The 17,486-nt window shown below is 40.4% G+C and overlaps 1 protein-coding gene across 3 annotated transcripts in view; it reads left to right on the top strand.

Annotated features, from left to right (window-relative positions):
* The window catches only part of LOC309704855 (BAR/IMD domain-containing adapter protein 2-like), a 52,156-nt gene that overhangs the window by 29,021 nt on the left and 5,649 nt on the right, over positions 1–17,486 (top strand). For all 3 annotated transcript variants that reach the window (XM_082530315.1, XM_082530313.1, XM_082530314.1), the window contains exons 4-13: positions 963–1,024; positions 2,860–2,931; positions 5,480–5,617; positions 13,060–13,212; positions 14,928–15,170; positions 15,967–16,198; positions 16,573–16,774; positions 16,896–16,964; positions 17,044–17,197; positions 17,444–17,481. In XM_082530315.1, the coding sequence (XP_082386441.1) occupies positions 963–1,024; positions 2,860–2,931; positions 5,480–5,617; positions 13,060–13,212; positions 14,928–15,170; positions 15,967–16,198; positions 16,573–16,774; positions 16,896–16,964; positions 17,044–17,197; positions 17,444–17,481 (1,363 nt within the window). The remainder of the gene's footprint in view (positions 1–962; positions 1,025–2,859; positions 2,932–5,479; positions 5,618–13,059; positions 13,213–14,927; positions 15,171–15,966; positions 16,199–16,572; positions 16,775–16,895; positions 16,965–17,043; positions 17,198–17,443; positions 17,482–17,486) is intronic.

Consider the following 17,486-nt stretch of genomic DNA (forward strand, 5'->3'; position numbering starts at 1 on the left):
TTTTCCAGTCATGCTTTTAATTTCTTGGAACCTTTAATTGAAGGTTTCAATACGTAATGCTATGACAAAACTTTTGTTTATTTTATAGATGAAACCAAAACTAAACTCATATCTCAGTGCTGTAGCCACTTACTGAAGTTCTCAATCTCTTGTCATTAAATATAGAGCATGTAGCATGTCTGATAGATCTAAAGGGGCTTTGGAAAATATGTGTCTCATATTTCTGTACATGTATATCTCACACTGTCTTTACACCAGGCCTGTCTCTGTATGTTTGTATGTGTGTCCTTTGCTCAATGTTGCTCTTTGTATTCCTTTTCTTGACAATGCACTGCACAGTCAGAAGAGGCAGTCTGTAGGTATATAAACATTAAAACCTCAGTAGCTGCATGACCCTACCTTATCTCTACGTTTTGGCTGTTTAACTTGTTTATTCTGTGGAGAGTTTAACCTTTCTTTTAGGTGTTTCTTTTTTTGTTGTTGTTGCACTATAAATTACACTGCCTAGTAATCAAAGAAAGAAAGGCACTATGTTTGATCTCCACAAGACATCAGTATTTTTACCCTTGAACAACTAGATTTAATTTGAGCCTTTTGCTTCCCCCAGATTTTGTTTTTCACTTCATTCTCTTTTCATTTTTCCCCATCACTTGATGTTGCTTCCCTGCCTCGGTTTTCTGCTATCTTGGGCCAAAAAACAAACTTTCATAACATTCTTCATCGTCCCAGTTGCAAGTCACTTGTCCTGTATGTTTGTGCGTCTTGTATTGCTACTGCATGGGCGTTGCAAGACGGGGTCTCTCTGTTTCTTCTCTGTTGCATTCCTCGTTTAATCTCTTTCTTGTTTCAAAGTTTTTTTTGTTTTGTTTTTCTTGTGGTTCCCCGTTCTCTCTGTTTTCTGCTCATGTTGTGGAGCACTGTTCATGTGTTTCTTCTCTGTCTCCCTGTTTCTCTCTGTGTAGGGGATGTGCTGTTCCAGATGGCAGAGGTCCACAGACAGATCCAAGTGCAGCTAGAGGAGATGGTTTGTATTCTGAGCTCAAAAGGTTTCTAACTGTGCAGCTCAACACTACATGGATACAATTTAAATCTTTTAACGGTAGATCAGTATTAGTTTGGTGGTGTGGCTCTGCTCCCAAAACAATTTGCCCAGTAATGACACAAATTTTGCCCGGAGCTATTGACAGTATGGGATAAGTGATGTTAAATGAACATAAACTGGTATTGAATGAATAGGCCTGCTGAGGCTATATCATCCACATTGCTAACACAGGAGGTGGTTGGGAAAGTCGAGTGAGTTCATTGCGCAGTATGGCGCTCTGGGCAATTTTCTTCTTTGCTGCATTATCCAGAAGTTACTGCTGTGCATCTAATACAGAAAAATAATAGAAAAATGTCATTGCCCTCATTGCTGCCCTTTAGTCATTTATTTTGGATGTATGCTATATCGCCAAAAGTTTTCACTCACGCATTTAAATAAATTCAGGTGTTCCAATCACTTTCATGGCCACGGTGGTGTAAAATTAAGGCATACAGACATGGGTCACTCTCAGGAGCTCAGTAAATTCCAGCATGGTATCGTGATAGGACAACGAGTCCAGTTGAGTAATTTCCTTCCAATAAATATTCCACAATCAAGTGTTAGTAGTTTTATAACAAAGGAGAAGCGATTGAAAACAACAGCAACTCAGCCACAAAGTCGTAGACCGAGGGTGAATTTTCCATGGCCGAGCAGCTGCATCCAAGCCTTACATCACCAAATGCAATGAGGTGGGATTATGGAGTGGGGGGTTGCTGTTTTTCGGAGTTGGGCACAGCCCCTTAGTATCAGTGGAGGAAACGCTTAATGCTTCAACATACCAAGAAATTTTAGACAATTATACGTTTCCAACTTGTTGGGAACAGTTTGGGGACAGTCCCTTCATGTTCCAACATGAATGTGCACCATTGTACTAAGCAAAGTCTATAAAGACATGGATGAGCTAGTTTGGTGTGAGCCCTGACCTCAACACGATCAGAGTTGAGACTGCGACCCAGGCCTTCTTGTCTAACATCGGTATCTGACTTTGCTTCTGAAAGAATGGTCATAAATTCCCATCAACACATTTCTAAACCTTGTGGAAAGCCTTCCCAGAAGAGTTAAAGGTGCTAGAGCTGCAAAAGGTTGACCAACGTCATATTAAACCTTATGGATTAAGAAGGTCTCTCAAGTTCATACGTGTGTGAAGACAGACGAGCAAATACTTTTGGCATTATAGTGTATATGTGCGACTATCTGTGGGGTACCATCTTGAATTTGATTTAAGAGAGGAGCACCTGGGTTTAGTCTACCACTAATACACGGCATTATGCATGATAAAATCCAAAATTTGTTGCAGTTTTAGACTTAAGACTTGTTAAACTCTTTGCCCACATTCTCATTCAAAGTAGTAAATCCCTCCACATCTTCACTTTTCAAGCATTCTCCCAGAGGCTCTTGTTATAGCCAAACATTTTTCCTGTCTAAGATTAGATTCTTTTTTTCCCTTTCCATTCATTATATAACATTTTCAGTCTTTTGCTGCTTCTGTCCTTTTTCTTTTGTTTTGAGTGCTACATGAATTTTTAAAGGTTTAAATGATTTGATAGCCATTGCCTTTTGGTTTATGAATATTTCATATAGCATTCCAAATTTTTTGGAAACATTGTTGTGGTTTAGACAAATACATATATGGGATATTAGCAGAGCTTTACCTAAATTCCCATTTTTTGAACATTAAGTTAAATTGACATCACAGGACAATATTGTTTCTGTATGTTATCTCACTTACCACACAAGAACTGACATGTTAACTTAAATCTTTTGCGTTTTTTCTCCAGCTGAAATCCTTCCACAATGAGCTCCTGTCCGAGCTCGAGAAGAAGGTGGACCTGGATGCTCGTTATTTGACTGTGAGTATTTGTACGTTGTGCTTCCAAATCCAGAGGAGAGCGCCACTTCATAAGTGCACTCCATATGTGAGCTTATTTTAACAGTTCATGTAATGTGGCATCGAATTAGTTACGGCTTGATTTGACCTTAAATGATTACAGAGATGGAGGTAAAGCTCTGTGTGTGTGTGTGTGTGTGTGTGTGTGTTCTCAACTATTTCAAAGTCTGAGACAATTAAAGGGTCTCAGACTCCTGGGAAAGGAGATGTTTTGAAATAACATAATAACATTCAAGTCTACTCACCCCGTCAAGGGTAGACTGATTATAATAAACCCCTCCTGGAGTGTGTTGTGTGTAAGCGCTGTGAAGCTGGTCTACATGTGATATCTTTAGAATGAGTGGGTTGCAGCCTGAGTGTAGAGCAGTACTGCTGTGCCTTGTTTTGGGGGATGGGACGCTACCATTATTGTACGGTTTTGTTGGAAGGACCACGTTATGAGCTGCTTCAGCACCCAGCTACTCACTCACACACACTCTTTATATAACATTGCTTTTTAATTGGGAGGGTGGGTGTCATTTAACAGGGAGACCTATCAGTAAACTCAGATGGTGTTATATTGAGTTAATATTAAAGCCGTGAGATGTGTTAGAAACCATCTTGAATTGCTGACTCTCTTATACATCTAATATAAATTTCTCATTCTTCTGCAGTTTCAGACATTTATTTCTGGGAATTTCCCCGAGCCTTTAACAACCATCATTTAATATGGATGCCTTTCTGATCTGCTGCAGTGACAATAGTGATCACTTTACCTCAGACTTTTTGAAATAATCATCTGAAACTTTGACTGAGTTCAGAAAGACTGGCGTGTTTCCTCTGGGGGATTTTTCTCTCTTTTCTTCTATTTTGCTTGTGCTCCATGAAATCCACATCAGAGTTTGGACTGAATAACACTGAATTCCAAAAAGCAAATAGAAGCAAAGAGAAGCATCTCAGTCAAATCAGCCTTCAAAACAAGGGTCAAATTCTCAACGCATACCAAAGTTCACCATCTGACCCCTCTGTTTCTAATCTGCTTTAAGCACACAAACCAGTTATCTGTCTGGAATAATACCCAATGATGGAGAGTTGTGTAGTAAACGCATGAAAGTGTACTGGCTTTAGCTTTAATTAGGGGGTGAATTTCAGCTCAACAAAGAGGATGCTTGGGATATTACTTTATATACCCTGCAGGGCAAACTTACTCAATAGTCAATTGTTCTGTTTCTACTCACTGCTATGATTTATGTGCTAAAGTGTGTTCACAATAGATCCACAGCTCCCAGGACTTAAATTAAATGTCAATAGCAGAACAGCAAATGCTGTGTGCACTGCTTTTCTGGAAGGACTGAGGTAATGAAAGGATGGGTTATTCATATTCGTTGTTATTGTGTTACAAACTGGATAACCGGTGCACAGACGTATTTTGGTAATTTTTCGTTTGTGAAAACATATTAAACAGAGGGACTTCTTATGTTAAACTATTTAGTAGTGGCCAAAAAAATCCCAGCCATTTTTTTTAAGTGTGGTGTTGGGGAGGTCTGTGCTGTTTACAGGATTTCAGTCAAGCTCAATCCTATAGAAGTAAGCCACCCTTTTCTCAGCTATGAAATTGAAAAACCGCATGTGTCATACTGCTAGATTCCTGGTGACAACAGCGGCTTCTTTTCTGTGCCTTTTCAGAATACCTAGAATATGCTACCTGCATCTTCAGTGACTTACAGTATGCAAATGTGGGTGTTGAACCCTCATGCATGAGCTCTCCAATTTTGCCGTGTACTGAAACCACATGAGCTTTGTCACACTAGGCACTGTTTCTATAGCAACAGAGCTGGTAAAGCCTGGAAACAAAGTTGTTTTGCTTATAAATGAATAAATAAGCAAATTATATTAATCAAAGTACATTTCTGGTTTAAAAAAAAAAACACTAATGAATAGCTTTTATCATTTTTACAAGCAATCATGCATTGGTTTTGTTTTGGTTTTTTTTTTTTTTTTTTAAACATTGTTGGATCTCACTGATTGTTGCCCATTTTACATCATGAAAATCAATTTTAACCAGGTTGAGAAAGTACTTAGTGACAGCAAATGCTTTAGGAGACACAATCGCAAGCAGTGCAGATGTTAAATCAGTCAAAAAGAAGCAGTCCCAGAGCTTATAAAAGATTATGTAAATTGCATTAATTAAAAAAGACTGCTTTGGGACATTTTTAAATTATCCTATCTTGCAGCATCAGTGCCATACAAAAAATAATTTTCTGGTGTATCATAAAACTGTAGCATGTTTCAGAACTCTAGCAAATTATTTCTGTGCTTTTGTGCTATGGGTGGAATCCAGACTTTTGTTTTTTAGTTTTCTTCTGAGCTTCAAACTTGCCTGAAAACCTTTGGGAAATGGTTTTCATTCCTGTTACTTGCCTCATTTATTTCTCTGCCTTTTTGTTTTTTTCTCACTCAGACTATTTAATTTGCGGCCCTGTTTTAGGAAGTCTAATTTTGTGTTGTGCACCACTTGCTGCCCCACGTAGGCTGCCCTGAAGAAATACCAGATGGAACACAAGAGCAAAGGGGAGAGTCTGGAGAAGTGCCAAGCTGAACTAAAGAAGCTGCGCAGAAAGAGCCAGGGCAGCAAGAACCCCTCCAAGTATGGAGAAAAAGAGATACAGGTGAGCCTGTTTTGAGAGTTTTTGCATGTCTTCAAACATTTGCAATTATTACAATGAAAGGGCAACATTTAAGCATGCAAAGCACCCAAGAACAGAAATGACAAGAACAAAATTCAGAAATAACAAACCAAATCTTGAGTTTCTCAAGTCAGATGGACTGCTGTGCTTAGTTTCAGCAGGATTTCCATGAATTTGGGTGACTTATAAGACTCAAAACAGCTAGGATGTGGTGGTGATGAGGAGTTGTCCTGAGTGGGAAGGCAAATAGTGGAGGTTTGATTATGAACTGTGCACCCTTAACAATCTTTATTACATTGAGACATGTATGACAAGCACTTTGACAAGAACATGCGTGAGGAAATAACTACACTAATTCATGTACCGAGGTGTGTGCACTTTACTCAGCCAGTATGTTACAGCGCAAAGCTTTGATCAACGTTTTAATGGGGTGAGTAAAAGCACAGCCTGCAAATGTGACACAAAATAGATGACTCAATTATCAAAAATGGGCTAGATACGATGACAGAAATCTGAGGATGTTATACATCAAATGTTGATGGTTTAAAAAAAAAAAAAAAAGTCATAGCCGGATGTTATCTAAGTATACTATTTATCCAATTTTTTCTGTGTTCTAGTTGCTTAATAAAATGATTATCCTAATAATACTACAGCGTATCACAGCCTGAACTGTCTTAGCCAAGCTTTCTTGTAGTTTAAGTAATCTTCAGGAAGAGTTCACCAGGCTTCTCAAAGCTCTGCTTTGGATGTTAGCTACCTTTAGTTCCCACACTGCTTCGATAATGGTGAGGTCCAGGCTCCTGGGAGGCCAGTACATGTGTTCTGATAGTGTTAGTACTTTTTTTTTTTTTTTTTCTAAATTAGAAAAGAGTGTTAGTACTGATAGTCCTATCTAGTACTGATAATTAGTTACTGATAGTGGTCCATTGTTTGGCTTTCTATTCAGGTATGCTTTTAAATCATTGGCAGTGTGTGTGGTAATGCTGAAAAATGACGTTGCTGGCAAAGAGATGCTTTTTAGTTGGGATTGCATGTTGGATCAAAATCTAAAATCTGGGTAGAAACTCACTGTTGTATCTCTCTCCTGACGTCCTGTGCATATGTTTAAATCAACAACTTCAGCTTTAGATTTATCACTCCATAACACTCATTTCTCATCTCTTTTATCTTGTATCAAATCGTGATTTATTTATTTTTTCCAAATTTCTTAAAGACATTATTTTCAGACACAGTTCATCTGCTATTAATATTTTTATTAACTCTGCCACTACTTTTGCACTCCACTTCTACGGTTTCCTCAATTTTCTTAAGGTAACACTGTGCACCATGCTGGTATATGCCAATCTTTAAGCTAATAGCTCTCTAGGAATCACCTTGATGCAAAAAGATTATTTTTTTTATGCCTGTCAAAATGTGTTATCTTTGGCATCTTTTTGCAGATTCATCTCAAGAAATCAGAACAGATTACATGTTCTGTGACAGGCTGCCAGTTACAAAACGCCTAAAGATACAACCTAAAATTGGCTCTTTTCCAAGATGTGTTTTACGTGTGGACAAAAAAGTGGTTCATCCCTTGATTTAGGTGCCTGTTTATGCTTCAAACATTCATAGGTCAAAAAAAAATGAGTGCTAAAGCAGGAAATATCCAAAGAGAAATGTTTGAAATACTGACAGCCTGGAGAAATGCTGCTCAAGACCACTTTAAAAAACAGCAGAATATCTAGCTCCTTTAGAAATAAAATATAAAGGAATGATCAATGGCTCAACGCTTTTGCACAGTACTGTGTGTCTTTTGCACAGTTATTAGAAATTCGACATTTACTTTATAACCTGCTGTGAAGTATAGAACAAATGTTTAATCATCACTTAAAAGAAAATGATTTTTAAAAAAACAAAGCAATCAAATTGTAAACAATGCTGACTCAGTGTTTACATGCATTATGGAAACTGGATCCACGAAGAGATCAAAGCACCGCTTGCACTCATTTCGTGATTGTTTCCATAGGAAAGCAGCATCTGTGGGAGTCCTTCAAGTGAAACGAATGTTGACGAGTTGAAAAGACTCTTTGCTGTTAGACATAACTTAATTAGTTATCTTTCATAGTTCATTATCTAGCATGTGACCACCTGCTTGACAGCAGAAAACACGCTCCTGCAAAGGCACTCCTTTTCTCATTGTCAGGCTTTATTCAAATGCTGTTTATTTGTTTAGTCCTGTAGCCAGTGTCAATATCAAACTGAGAAAAATGACACAGCAGAGAATGTCAACAGTGTGATTGCTGTTCCTTCACAAGGCTGGAAACTTGAGTCTGATGGAGGGAAAAATCTCAAACTAACAGGTCAAGACTTGTAGGGTAATTACTGCGGGGTTGGTCTTTGCCGTGAAGTGTGGCCGTCCATGACAGAATCCGATTGATGATTCTAGCCTCACTTAAGCATAGCGCTGTCTTCCAGAGTTCTCTGGGTTTAAAAACATTCCTTTGCTTTTCAGGTTCTTGAAGAATAGGCTCCTCCTCTGTCTGATCAGTTTACATGCTATGACACGCACTTAGTCACACATCTGCCCTATCCTGTCTGGAGCAGTATGGCAGTGCTGGATTGATCTGACTGCTGTGTCACATTGAGTTTGTTCCACGGTGTCAGGCATGTCATGAAGAGACGCCGTCTGAAGTGTCATCATAAAGCATCAAAGCTCGCAGTGTGTAGCCGTCCGGTTTTGTTCAGACCACTGCTTGAATTGAGACGGATGTTTGAGGGCACTACAGCAATAAAGCTCAGCTAAGAATGGCAAGTTGCTACATGTATCTGGCTACCTGAAGCGTGTGCTACATAATTAGACCTGTGGTAAGGTTCCCATGGCATAATTTTATAACAGCAACTGCAACTTTCAGAAATAAAGAAGTGCAAATAGTAGTTTAATGATGTAAAATTTCAAAATATTGGTCTAAATTCCCGATGACAGGCCAACTTAGATTAATGCTTTCTGTCTTTACATTCTACTGACAGTTTAGCTTTATTATAGACTTCAGAGTTGTAATAGGATTGCAAAAGACCCCTGGGGGCATCAATCCATCTTTTTTTTTCTTAATGGCTGTGCAAGAGGAAAGTAGTTGCCACAGTAGTTGGGCAAATAAACTGACTAATATCACAGAGCTACTACCCAATAATCAAAAAATACACCTTTTGCTTATTGGGCATAGAGAACTGAAGCTCTTCTTCTGAGTTTGTATGACCGGAAAAGCTCTGGACCTACAATGTTCAGTCAGTTAGCAGAAAAAAGCAAAAATCAATCTCCCTTTCTCATTTTCAGCCCGCTCACTCTCCCTGATCATATCATGTCTGTGGGCGTGTGAGAGAAAAGTCAACTCGTTTGTGCCTGAGCCCCGCAGGGAAGACGACACACAGAGAGGGAAAGAGCCCTGCACTCCCACAAGACCTGTGCTGCACAATGACAACCATCCACCTAGAAAGAGATAGAAAGTGACCGGCTGCAGATATAAAGTCCGCAGCTTACTTTGTGCAGATAGAAAATGGTTCTTTCTCCAGCAACTGAGAAAGCACAACTAAAAGTTGCTAAGATGCACTCACCATTTCCTTCTCCTAGGCCAAATTTCTGTTATTTTAGCAGATGAGAGGCAAAAAGATTTCCTTTTTTTCGTGGCCTCTCTTTTCATTAAAAAGTAAAGTATGTCTGAACAGTCTGGCAAACTTATTGATCGCCTTCCTCTCCTCTCACTCCACTGTCTCTCCCGCTTCGGTATATGTGCCTTTGTATTTCCTCCCTTCCTCATTCTCTCTTGCCTTCAGTGGTCAAAGCCTGCTAGAATACTAATCAGTTCATTATGTAGTTCATTGGAGAGGACAAAGGTACTATAGAAAGGTGTTTCATCTAGATAAACTCCTTTGCTCTGTAGAGGCTGTTAATAAGAGCCCAGACAGTCACAGACAGAAGAGTTCATGATTAAGAATTAATGTCATTAGATGTTTGATAAGCTCTGGGCTTCTTCAGCTCTGTGTCATTAAAAAAAATGAAAAGTGATCCCAACCTGGAATTGTGGGTACATTCATTCACATTCATGCACAGCTCGAAAAAGGCACAAGATATGAGCTTTGACAAAGACACTGTAATGTGTAGTTTCCTTCTGTCGTGCCCTGAAGCATTACAATACAGTTCTTGAATCCGAAGAGTACTGATGAGGAAGGAACAGAAGAGCAGACCTAAGCAGCTCTGAGCTGTGCAATGAGATGCTCTCGAATCCCCACAGGAATAAACGGAGTATAAACAGTTTTGATGTTTTGAATCTTATAGTTTTCTTCACTTTTTGAAGGATGTGAACGCTCCTCCCTCCACGTTGCGTGCAATTATGGAAAGCCCTGTTGGTACACAGTGCAACAGAGTGCATAATGCCACATGCAGTTTTTGCTGTCTTATTAGGATTTCATCCTGAATATGTCAGTGTAAAGAGGCATAAAAAGAGAGAGGCAGATATGCTAATCCAGTGAACTCTGAATGTAAGAACTGCACTAACTTGTAGCAGGTTCCATTCATGTTCATAACCTTTGCAAAACAAGTCATTCGATCTATGATGTAGCCTGAGGTCCCTAAGCTATAATAGTGGCTGGTGTTTGCTTAGGCTTTTTCTTACTGCATCATTGTCTTGGGTTACTTTGGTGACCTTTTGAATGACTGAGAATTTGGGGCTTGTGAATTTGACAAGTGGAGAGGGCACACTGGTTGAGCTGCTCCTATTAGCTGTGCTTAGAAGTGCTAGAAAGGCTAGCAGACTGTGAGTCACAGGCTGCAGAAACAAAAAAGGGTCACTCCAACAGAGAAATGAGAAGAAGAAGAGGAGCAGATCTTTAAATGGTCATTTTGTGGCTTCCCTGATATAACTGAAGACCCATTTACACATTTTAGCAAGCTGAATTGTCTACCTTTGGGGCGGATGTATGACATATTTCTCTCTTGCTTTCTGCCCCCTCTCTTTATTCTCTCTGCAATGTAGACTATGACTCATACCAAAACAAAATTGCAGTCTTTAATAAGAAAGCAACAGGTGGGAGCAGGAATGCCCCAAATTAAAATGTAGTAAAAAAAAGAAAAAGAAATAAAGAGCTCTCAGTAGACTAAAATATGTGCATCATTCTTCCATCCTTCTCTTTCCTGATTTGCAACTTGGCTCCATTGAATTGTGTAATGGTGCAGGTGAATTTCTTCCTGTGACAAAAGGCTGGAATTCAAAATGTGGTGAGCACTGTTTGCTCACAGGAAGACGGTCCCGGGTTCAAATCCACCGGCCGTCTGGGACCTTTTTCTGTCGAATTTGCATGTTCTTCCTGTGCCTGTGTGGGTTCTCTCCAGGTACGGCGGCTTCCTCCCACAATCGACAGCCATGCATGTTAGATTAATTATAAATTGGCAGTAGGTGTGAACCTGAGTGTGAATGGTTGTTTGTCTTCCTGTGTTAACCCTGAGACAGACTGGCAACCTGTCCAGCGGTTCCCCGCTTCTAAGTGGGGTACTGGCTACAGTCCCACACCTCTCCCCTTGTGACCCTGAATTAGATAAGCAAACGAATGGCTGGACGCATCTTTTTCAAAATGTTTGTGTTCACTATCATTTAGCCACTTTAAATATTCCTACACGCATGGAATCAGTGTTGTGTTGACTGCTGGCAGTGGGGAAGTAGTGTGCTCTGGTGGTTACTCAATGAAATGCAGTACATCGGCGCTGCGTGGTCTCACCGTGGGATCTTAGATTTGCCTACGGGGAGGAATTTGATCAACTTCATCAGTCTTAATGGGCCACAATGTGGAACCCTCGAACTTCTATTTTAATTAAGAACACTGAACTTAGGACCTATTAATCACACTGAGATCCAACAGCAGCATAAGTTATGAACTATTTTTCTCTTTTCAGCCAGTAAGATTCAAATACCCAGGAATCATGTTTGATGCAGACTTGTGGCTTTACTATGCAGTGGTTTACACCTTCACCGAACAAGAGAAGATCCAAGTTCGGTCCTGAAAGATGACAGGTTGCACCAGAAGGTCATTCGAAGCAGACCTAAAGTAACCTCTGCGGTGACCCCGTATGTTAAGGAAGCAGCCGAATTTAGCTAATATTAGATTCAGACTAATCCAAACTTTACTTTTTAAGAATATTTATCATAAACCTGGCGGGACTACAGATTAAAATTTGCATGTATGGCTAAATTTCTTAAATTCCTATGATGGATTTAAGTGCTCATGTAAATAATGTGCATTGTCGATATCTTATTCTTGCAACAGTGTATTTATGTTTAACATAGATGACCTGAATGAAGTATATTTACAGAGCATTCAACCAAAAGAAACCCCAGTTTTCACTCTAGTTAAAAATCAATGCAAGTAAATATAACACACTCTTCTAGGTCAGTATTTATTAGCAGATGGTACAGTATTAAAGCCATGAAAGTTGACTCATTTGACCTACTTTTAGAATAGTCTGCAAAACTCTTAGCTATTTGAATGCAAACTCAATGCAATGTAAACGCACTTTGGAAGAACGTGGTCACAAAAACACCTAAATGCCATTTCATCTTGTTAAAAAAAAGACTCCCTATAGCTTCTCGCCACTTACTGACCCTTCGATGCGTGTGCATGTCTGTGTGCCGTCCCCGCTGACATTTCCCATTTTACAGAATTCATGTTTAGACAAACTTAAAGTTTGGGATCTCTCCCTCCTGCTGTTTTAACATTACTCACTCTTGTACAGACATTAACACACCTGTTATTTGTTATTGTCCAATATGTAAAATGGATTAGTGGGTCTTTGTGAGCAGTTCCTCCTCCACACTGCGGGATCTTCAGTCATAATTGCTGTGCCTCGATAGCACTCGGCAGGGAAAATCTTGCCAGAGAAAGTTACTGAGTAAGGCTCTCTCCTTGCACAACTATTACTGCCAAGGTGCACTTAACCCCTAATTGCTCCAGTGGAGCTGTGAAGTGATTGACAGTATAAGATTGTGCAGCACTGAGCAGCTCCTTGGTGTGAATGTGTGTAATTGCATGAATGTGAAGTAGGGTGTTATTTTGAAAAAAAAAAGTACTTAGGTGTTAGCCAGCTGCAAGGACCCCTTTCTAGACAGATCTTCCGTCCACTGGCCTTACTTATTAAATGTGAAATCTGTCTTTTTACTTTTTTTTTTTCTTTAATTACAATACCTATGAAGCATCTGTAGTTCACAGTGTACCAATAACCAGAACTTCTTTCCTGGCTGTCTCAGCAGTAGAATTTGTAGCAGCAATAGTGAAAGGTCTTCTTCTTTATTTTATTTTATTTTTTTTGCATAAACATCTTTGGGAATCTTTCTATAAATCTGCAGATGTAATCATGATGTCCTGCTCAGTAATTGTCCTGTCCATTGTGTTTTCTCCTTCAGTATGTGGAGACAATCAGCAGCAAGCAGACTGAGTTGGACACCTTCATTGCTGATGGATACAAGACGGCCTTGTCTGAGGAGCGCCGCAGGTACTGCTTCCTAGTCGACCGTCAGTGTGCTGTGGCTAAGAACAGCAGCGCCTACCATGGCAAGGTAAGATCACTAAATTATCATACCGTTCTGGGTGGAGACTACGGTCTCTTTCCAGATACTGACTTTCTTCCACAGCCATACTTTAATTGGTAATTCTAAATTGGCCGTTGATATGAATGCAAGCCTGAATTGATGTTTGTCTGTCTGCAAACGTCTGTCTACCTTTCTACTTATGACAGCTCCCACTGGTGACCCCAAATAGGATAAATGGTTAAGACAATATTTTATACCTGTATGGTTAGTATTTCCTGTAATAATTTGTTCAGTTATCAAGCGTTTGTAGGCAAGGCTCAGCTCCATGTGGAGCCTAGCCTGTTTTCAGCAGTTGTATTAATTTAGATAATTTGAAACATGTTGTCTGTATTATCTGGTCAAAAAGGGACGTGTGCAGAGCTTTTAAAGTCAGTCTAAACAGCTACTCCCCATCTGTTATCTCAGAGTCATTTTAAGTTTATGAACCACTGTTGTATATATAATTCAGTTGCATTTGTTTTGACCGCTCAAAGGGGCCGCTTTGGTTTTAAAAAATTGATTATCATCGTAGACGGTGCCAAGCTGACAGGTATATTTGAAGCTGTAATCCATCAGTGCACCTGCATGCATCTGGTTGCCTTTTTCTATGTGGAGAACGGCTTCGCTTTTTCAGTTTATTAAAGGCTAATAGGAAAAGACTTTAAAAAGCCAAACCTTGAGTAAGATGGATTGAAATAAATTGCACACAGCCTTTTGCCTGTATTGTTTACAACAGCAGTCACTAGAGAATGTTTAACTGCTTGTTATTTTTCACATTGGTGCTGACATTTGAAGCAAAGAACCTTTGAATCCAAGCAAATATCCCCTCATAGCATACAATCAAAGGTAGTGGAGAGTTGTTATAGAAGGATTTAGTCAATTTATGTGTGTGTGTGTGTGTGTGTGTGTGTGTGTGTGTGTGTGTTTCTGTGAGCTTGTGTGAACTGCAAACACAAGCCTATCCATTTTTCAAGGATATCAAATTCATGTGTAATGGAGTAAATCTGTCTCCAGGGAATACTGGTGGGTGTAAACCGTCAGCCTGAAGATGTGGCTGGAGGTGTGTGCGTGCGTGCGTGCGTGCACGTGCCAGCTATCCTCCTGCTGCTTTTTTCCCCCATCATGGAGTCTAGTCATTAATCAGGATGGGGGTGTGCGTGGGAAGAATTCACCTTCAGCAACCTGAAGAACCCTCTCCCAGAGGGTTTCTAGTGTGTGTTTGCCTGTGTGTAACACAAAGAAAAAAAAGAGATGATGTGAGCTGCAGATTGGTCAATACACAGTGACAAAATACAGTTTGCGCATACATGTGTGTGTGTAGGTACCATACAGACATACAAACGTGATCTTGGTTTAACTGCACAGTATTTTGGTAGTTTTAAAAAAGAACAGCCGTGTCCACGGGCTGTGAGATGTTGCAGTGGGCAGCTTGGTTGTATGTTAGCTTGCCTCACCCACGCAGCACATTATCAAAGCTGCACTGAGGGCAGTGGTCAAGGATGCTCTGCAAGCAAATATCTTTGAGGACTTGACTTGTTTTTTTTGTTTTGTGTTTTTTTTTTTTTTTTTTTTTTAAGGTGGGGGGGGGGGCTGCTTAGCTGAGTGCTTTTTCTCTGGTGACACTGCAGCCACAACAGTATCTCTGCTTTTAACATAAATGTGTTTTTTCTGGTTTCCCCAAATCACTTCCTTTTTCCTATCAGGGTAAAGACCTTCTGACCCAGAAGATCCCAGTGTGGCAACAGGCCTGCTCAGATCCAAACAAGCTGCCGGAGAGGGCCATGCTCCTGGCCCAGCAGATGGGCTCTGCTGCCCTTGGGGGTGCAAGTCCTCTGCATACCTCCAAATCCAATCTGGTCATTTCAGACCCCATTCCTGGGGCACAGCCACTTCCTGTGCCCCCAGAGTTGGCTGTCTTTATGGGTAGTGGCCTTGGACACCCAGCAGTAAGTTTAGAAAATATTTATTTATGTTAATAAGTGAGTTGCTGTTTATTATGTTAGTTAATAGCATTGATTTTCTGCTTGGAAACCTATGAGTCCTTGCATTCCTGTAAAGGCTTTGGCATGCACACCCACACCAGCATTGTTCAGACAAAGAATATTCCAGTGACAAAGGCCTAGAAGAGCACACGGACCAACCCAAAATTTTTATCTGGTTTCCAGTCTCCCCAGAACCCCTACAACCCACAGGACTCAAAGGGACTTCTGCCCCAGTGCTTGATCCCACAGTGCACTTCCGCAGATAGTGATCCTTATATTACTTTTGTAATTTAATTCTCAAATATGATGTCAAAGATTTAAGATTCCTGGCATTTTACATATACTTTAGGCTTATTTTTATAGAGAAAATGAAATTATTTAACTGGAGTTTCTTCACTCCATTTCCTCAAGGCCACCACTGAGTAAGAGCTAGCACTGCTCTCCTTATGTCGGCTCATGTGCTTTTGGCCCTCCATAAGGAAGCAAATCAAACAAACATTTCTCTTTAAAGATGGCACTCAAGTTAATGAGCTGTTAAGCCTTCATTTCATGCAGTGCAGCAACAAAGTAAACTTAGATGAACTTACTAGACTTAATCAGTCACTTTGAAATGTATTTTGTAGGTCTACAGCTCCAGTGCTATTCTGTATATACCAAACTTCATCTTAATCCAAAAAATTAGGATGAACTGCCGCTACAGCATTCCACACTGTAAGCCTTTTTTTATTGTTCTTAGTGAATCTATGCTTGTTTATTTCAGAGACTGATGGGTCCCGATGGCATGTCCATGGTCAATGGGACAACAGGAGTCCAAGGAGAGGAATACTGGGCAGAAGAAGCAGCAATGTCTATTTCCCAAGTTAGGCCTTCATCCCCTTCAACCCAGGCACAGGTACAGTCCCAGGTCCAGCCCCAGAGACAGGTCAGCGACGTCTACTCCAATACCCTACCTGTCCGCAGGCCTGCCCCCGCCAAGAATAAAAACCCAGTGGGTAAGATGTTATCCAAATACTACAAAACTGTCGAAAGAGGAAAATGGGCAGAATGTTTGAACCTCTTCCTTCATTGAGGAGCATAAAACTTATCATTGCAAATATTTTTCCAATAACGGTGAAACATTACGTTCCAACCTGAATATGGAGTTAAAAAAGAAAAGGTGAAGTTTGCTTTAAAATGTTGATAATATGATCATATGCAAGATTTCAGTTAAGTACAGAATTGTATAACAAAAGCTGCTAATGTTGTTATGTCTGACTGTTGACTGATTCTTCCATGAGTTTGTTCAGCTCAAGTCATTCCAGTAGTCTATGAACAGTTCCTGATGTTAATCATGTTGCTCACATATATCTGCTTTCAAACCCAACAGGAGAGACACGAACCCTGCCTAGATCCAGTTCGATGGCAGCAGGACTGGAAAAGAACGGGCGCTCCCGTGTCCAGGCCATCTTTTCCCACGCTGCAGGTGACAACAGCACCCTGCTTAGTTTCTCCGAGGGAGATGTCATCACCCTGCTAGTGCCTGAAGCGCGTGATGGCTGGCACTATGGGGAGAATGAGAAAAACAAGATGTAAGTAATGTATAATTTATTCTGTTTTGCCCGAATCCAAACTGTAAAATAAGCTAAATGTTTGTCGATTAGGAGCAGCCATAGGCACATGTACATTTAACAAACTCTGCACTTTTAACAGGCGTGGCTGGTTCCCGTTCTCCTACACACGCGTGCTTCCTGACAGTGACAGTGAGAAGCTCAGAGTGAAGTATGCAGGATAAACACTGCCACACTTAATAATTCTGAATGAGACCAAGTCTGAGGCCATTGTTTTCTTACCCCTCCAGCCTGCACCATGGGAAAAGTAGCAGTACAGGGAACTTGTTGGAGAATGATGCATCAGTGCCCACACCGGACTACGGCCTGACTGCCCGACTGCTGGCACAAAGCCTAGCACAGCCCCGCCCACGCCCCTACAGCATGGCAGGCTTTGGCACACAGGTACTGTAACATGTCGCTGTACCTTTTAGTGAACAGTACCATTTCTGCACTTGTTACTTGCTAAATTAATTTGTAGCTCCCACCTGAGTTTGTCTTATGTTGTGTAATTAAATGAGTAATCCTGCAGTAAGTGAAAATCTGACTTTTGCTCACTTTCTGCCATCTAGTGTTTGTATTTAAATACAGCAGATAATTCAGTAGTGGGTCTATGAGCACACAATGACTGCTTAACACTTGTTTTTTCAGCCTGCTATTGAGGATTATGATGGTCGCTTTGCCACAAGGTAAG

Source organism: Aulonocara stuartgranti, assembly GCF_965226115.1.
Source record: "Aulonocara stuartgranti genome assembly, chromosome: 4".
In the NCBI taxonomy this organism is placed as follows: domain Eukaryota; kingdom Metazoa; phylum Chordata; class Actinopteri; order Cichliformes; family Cichlidae; genus Aulonocara; species Aulonocara stuartgranti.